Here is a 5,823-nt window from a genome sequence, read left to right as displayed (position 1 = left end):
TACTTAATGCCATAAAACTTGCAAACCTACAACAACAACAACCTCCAAAAGTGGTCGGTCAATTCTTCTTTAACGAGTAATTAGGCGACAAGCTCTGACGTTACACCATCACAGAGAGGTCAATATACTGTCATACCCCTCATCTCATGAGTGTATACCTCGAAGTAAGATGTCAAATCCAAGACACTTTCAGTTGGGGGAAAGATGCCCTCGATGTCTCTGCAGGTGATGATGTTCACTGGCCGAGTGGCTCTTTTACATTGGAAGGTGGTTGGATGTTGTTGGTGGTGTTGGAGTTGGCATTGTTCCTCCTTATACTGCTCTCCATCCTGAGGGAGGAGGAGTTGAGTGGACTCCTCTTGAGGACTTTGTTGGCTAAGAAGCTGCAGGTCTTCCTGTACTGGTGACGGAGCAGCGAGTAGACAAATGGGTCACTTGCCGCCTTGCTGTAGGCCAAACATTTAGATAGCACCCCCCAGTGAGCGCTTATGGGTCCTGGGGAAAAGAGCTCTACAATTCTAACTCAAATAAAGCAAAAGAAAAAAAAGGAGGAAAAAAACACACACAATGAGAAAAATAAGCATTATTCTTAGATCAGTGTAACTGGAGTGGAAGACATCTGAAGCAAATGAACATCCCCCAGTGCTGTAATATTGTGAAAATGTCACTGAAATGTCATCACTGAGTTGGGGAATATGAACTGATGGGTGTCATTTTTGCTGACTATTGCAGATTAAAACAATTTTATGATACATCTAGTGCATGTTTTCTCCTAATAAATCACATTATAGCCATTCATTTTTGTGCATTGTTTTGTTGGTAATCTGTCTTCTTAATTAGTGCGATCTCCTTAAGTCTAACATTTCACCACCACACAAGCGCTAATGTGCTTCCTTTCTATTTCCATTCCACAAATCTAGCAGCTTTTGACAGGCTGCCGCCACTAATACTGGGGCTAATACTAATGAGAGCCAGTGATAAGATCACTGACTCATTTGCTATCTCTCTCTTCCTCTGCCTCTCTCCCTCTCATCTTCCCCAGTTGTTGAAGCTTGGTGACAAGGATTAAAAAATGTGTGTGTGGAGCCAATAAGCTATGACATTGCGAAGAAGGAAGCTGTTGAAAATGTTAGATAACAAGACAACATTGAAAATAATTATCACCATCTGTATTGAGATGATAAGCCACATTAGCAATCACAACAAGGTATCTGAAATCCCAGAATCACCCTGTCAAATAGATTAATTCTTGTGAGAGTTGTTCTACAAATTAAGCTGAACGGAGAAGTTAATTTAAGACATTTTTCTGTTGCCGAGCGAAGATAAAATGTGCAGCTGTAGTTCAGTGGTCTGTCTCATTTCATCTTTTCATCTTTTGATTCAAAAGACAGAAACAGGCAGGTAGCCTTGAAATTTTTTGATATGTACATAATATTAAATACCTCACATCTCTGCATTCTCACATACTCACACAAAAAACAGTGTAAATCTATGCTCACCTTGTGATGACATAAGGGGTGAAGCACACTACAAATGTGCCGATGAATGTACTGATCTTCTTGGTGGCCCTCTGCCTCCTACGCTTCTGTTCATCCAAGCATTTCTGGCGCACACTGCCAAAGCACACAGGTACCATTATCTACCCAGGAGGCATGATCAGAGATATGCGGACATAATGAAGCAGACCACAGAGAAAGCGTGTGGGATGGTCAAAAGAATGGAATGAACCATGCGCTTTTATCAGTTACATTGGAGAAATTTCACACTGCTTAGATATCGTTATGCAAATTACAGCAATTCAAAGTGTAATGGTTTGACCAGAAATAAGTGTGAATGACAAATGATAGACAGGACAATATGAGAAATACAGTTGCCGATCTTAATAGCAGGTAGTAATGTAATGACTAACAGCAGGTTTGGTAACTTTTGTACTCATTTGTGCAACAGCAGAAAGTTTTGCCTTATCTTTATAGGCTGCGTTTTTCCAGTTAATTCAGACACTTTTGATATAATAAAATACAGCTTCAGCTCAAAATTATTTTCATTGTCAATTTTCATTGTCAAAAAATGAGATTAATGCTTTGACAAAGGCCAAGATCTTCCAACTGCTGTTTTTCAAGCAACAGTACAAAACCCAAATATATATTTAAATATTTTTTATAATAATTTTATATATTTAAAATGTTGTAAATCATTGATAATGCATCATTAGCATATTTGGTTGTTAAATATATACAGCCATTATCAAATTAAAGTTATTATTATAAAAAAGTTTAATTATTTAGATTTTTATTTCAAATCAATTAATAAATACATCTTTTCACGACTGTATGTAAGAAGAAGAAGAGCAAGTATTGGTGGAACCAGTTCTGATTTTGCCACAGGGTCAACATCCTTCAATGGTTCACACATTGGACAAAATGAAAGGGAACAGACATTAAAACTTCAATGAAAGACAACTGCATTAAGAGGACAAATGGATTAGACTGAATTCACCTCTGATGATGGTTTACCTGGGGTGAATATCCACAAGCAGCAGCAACGTCTGCATGGTGATCACGTCGATGCGTTTACAGTGAAACCTTGCAACTTTCAGCACTTTCAGATACGTTACACACATCACGATAAGTGTGAGGAGGAACGTGAGAGAGTGCAAAGCCACGCTGAAAATGATGAACTGCGTCCCGGATCCCTTCGCCCTCACATTGCAGAGGGTGCACGACGCGTAAAGGTGGTTGTACCCGACCCAGGAGCTGCAGGTGGCCACTGTGGAGAAGCAAAGTGAGTGTATCCACGTGTACCCCAGCGCTATCACTGCATCCCGGTGCCGTATTCTTGAGTGGTAGCTCAGTGGGAACACTACCGCCACCCATCTATCAATGCTGAGAGCAGCCATGCTGAGCATGGAGTTTGTGGTGAGAAAAGTGTCAAGGAAACCAACAATTTGACAGATGCCGCTGCCTACGGGGTGACCAGTGGTGATGAGCCCGACCAGAGTTAGTGGCATGTTGGACACGCTTAGCAAGAGGTTGCAAAACGTCAAGTTGAGAATGAAAAGACCTGGTACCTGTTTGCGGATCTCCGGGTTGTACAGAAAGCAGATCAGCACCACAACGTTGGACAGCAGCGACACGACAATAGTCCCTGAAACCAACACGGATGCACCTATGTCCGCTGCGTGCATTGTGCTCCCTCTTAAATATCCAAACTTTTGATGAGTGCATCCACAGTCCAGATGCAGGCTGTCATCGGAAGTCACAACATATATGCGTCCAGTACATTGTCATGCTTACCCTTTCCAGGCTCCAAATGCCTTCAGTAAATGTAGTTTCTCCAGCAGCGCCCACGATTAGATCGCACGGAATTCATAGAGAGAATGCCCACCTTGTTATTATGAGGAAATTTGGAAATGCGTTTCATGGGAATGGGGTCACAGCTGGATCATTCTTCTCGTGTGGCGCTGCGGTAGTTTTCAAGCACCCTTCTCCTGTCGCGGCTCTCCCCGCTCAGAGGCTCTTGGCTGCGCAATTGCGCATTGACATGATGGGCAGCTTTGAAAAGACATGCAAACACTTGAAGCTTTCGATCTCTGTGCTACTTATATTATCTCATCTGCTAGAGTCTGAAGAACGGCGGTGCACCACTGTTCAGAAATAGCTTTTTTGTGTAAAAATAGAAGCAGACGCACGATTGCGTGGTTGGTGGTAACGCTGATGTCACGAGCGTCACGTTGAGCAGAGCAGTTTTGGTAATGAGATGTTTTGTGCCATCCAAACATACGTGGGTCAAGTTTGTAAATGTGAAAACCACACAGTGTGACTCGTCAATTAATGAGGAGTCGGTGCCTGAATAAATTAAATCACATCACTATCGTCACTTTATTTATTTGAATGTATCAGCACAGAAACACTTGAGTTCAAGCTCAGAAATCAGTGCGACAGAATGGAGACAGAGGAGCTTCGATGGTGCAGTGTTTAAAGCCTTATATGGTGCTTTTAATGCAGTTAGTGAATCTTGGCTCACTTACATCCATATTATTACTCCACAATACAGCAGTTACATGTGAAACACTGCATGTGTACAGCCTCCAGCATAAAGGGAGGGCAGACTGTTTTCAGTGGACCATGACCTGAAAATATGCTGATGTGATTGTGTGTTTGCCAGGAGCATGTGTACAAGTGGAATGACAATGACCAACTGTCATTTTTGAAGGAGAGCACACAAAGGCAAAGGTCAGTAGGGGTCATAAGGTCATAAATAAATGAATCATGTGGCTCTGTGGCTGTGTAGTTCACTGCCAACCAGTCAGTGACCTTGCTTATAATTTAATAAACTGTAATGGTTCCGAAGTTTGATGCTCTAGGAGGATAACATGATTCCCCCATTTTGAACATATCCTGTGTGCAAGAGCAAGTAGGGCTCCAGCTTTGCTCAGAAGAATTAAATATTTAAGTTGTGTCCTCTTTTCAGTTGAGTTTTTTTTCTGATTCACCTCAATCTAAAGGAAGATGCAGTGAACTCCTAGATTTAGTGCCTCCACTAAAAAGACTACCATTTAATTCTGTGACAAATGGTAAATTTACTGCATTTATATAGCGCCTTTCTAGTTTTCTGATCACTTAAAGTGCTTTTATAATACATGTCAACATTCACACACTGATGGAAAAGGCTGCAAGGTGCCAACCTGCTCATCAGGCTCTGATGCACATTCACACACCGCTGGTGAAACCATCTGGGGTTCCGTATCTTGCCCAAGGACACTTCAGCATGTGGGCTAGAGCAGCAAGAAATCAAACTGCTGATCTTCTGATTAGTGGACAACCTGCTCTACCTCCTGAGCCTCAGCCGCTGAGAAAGTGGATGAGACCACACCATTTGCCACTATTACACTTTGCTGTATTTCTTACCCTGCTTGTTGAGAATCTGTGTGAATTTGTACTTTTTTCATTTAGTTTATAGTAAGGAATGGGTAAGCTATTGTTTATTGTCTATTGTGAGTTTTCCTGAGTTAAACCAGATTAAAGTCAATTTGATTTAATTGTTGTTTTAATCTTATTATTTGGTCACACATTCTAAATAAATCCCCTTTTTCTAGTCATTAAACAACCTCTGAGTCTTCCTCCTAATACCTTGTGAGCTACTCTGGCAGAGCTTCCTCACAGATTCATGTCTGGTGTCATTTCTGAGTCTGGTGATCATCCTGCTGATGGCAGAGGACTGTCTGTCTATACTGGATTCACTATAATGTCCTTTGGGTGGTGAAAGCTACAGTGCAAACAAAACAACATCAACTTTTCTCTGCCAAAGCCATCTGATTGAATCTACAGCATGAGGTTTTTCATGTGACAAATGTGATTTATGGCCATTATATTATATTAGTCATGTAGCAGTTTCTAGTTTCACCTATTCTTTGAATACAGAATAGACTCATTTACCACTGTCACAGACCACCATACATCTGAGATCTTTGAAATTTTCAATTAACATGCTCAGTGAGATCCCCCCAACACCCAGTTAAAATGACTCATTTGCCAAAAAATCATTTAGTTCAGATTAGATCCAGGACCAAAATTAAAAGCATGGGTGTGATCTATAGTGTTTAAATGAAAGAGATTTCACCAGTGTCCAGGCGCTAGGATAAGAGAAACCACTCTATTTGTTATATGTGTGGTCACATATTCAGCTGTCTAGCTGTCCTATAAATTATCAGTAATGACAAATTGCCAATAGTGGCCGAGGGAATTTTCTAATTAATTTCAGAGAGAGAGAAGTTTTTCACTTCTGCCCTTTCCACACAGTGAAGGAACAGATGGTGAAACTACA

The 5,823-nt window shown here is 41.0% G+C and overlaps 1 protein-coding gene across 1 annotated transcript; it reads right to left on the bottom strand.

Moving 5' to 3' along the window:
- Positions 1-235: 235 nt before the first annotated feature.
- LOC128372505 (G-protein coupled receptor 26-like) lies at positions 236-3,184 on the bottom strand. Its single transcript, XM_053332600.1, has 3 exons — positions 2,514-3,184; positions 1,500-1,613; positions 236-518 (listed from the first exon to the last, which is right to left on the bottom strand). Exons 1-3 carry the CDS (start codon positions 3,182-3,184, stop codon positions 236-238), a joined length of 1,068 nt encoding a protein of 355 aa, XP_053188575.1.
- Between the last annotated feature and the right edge of the window lie 2,639 nt (positions 3,185-5,823).

Source organism: Scomber japonicus, chromosome 14 (assembly GCF_027409825.1).
Source record: "Scomber japonicus isolate fScoJap1 chromosome 14, fScoJap1.pri, whole genome shotgun sequence".
Lineage (NCBI taxonomy): Eukaryota > Metazoa > Chordata > Actinopteri > Scombriformes > Scombridae > Scomber > Scomber japonicus.
This window is presented reverse-complemented; position numbering and strand designations above follow the sequence as displayed.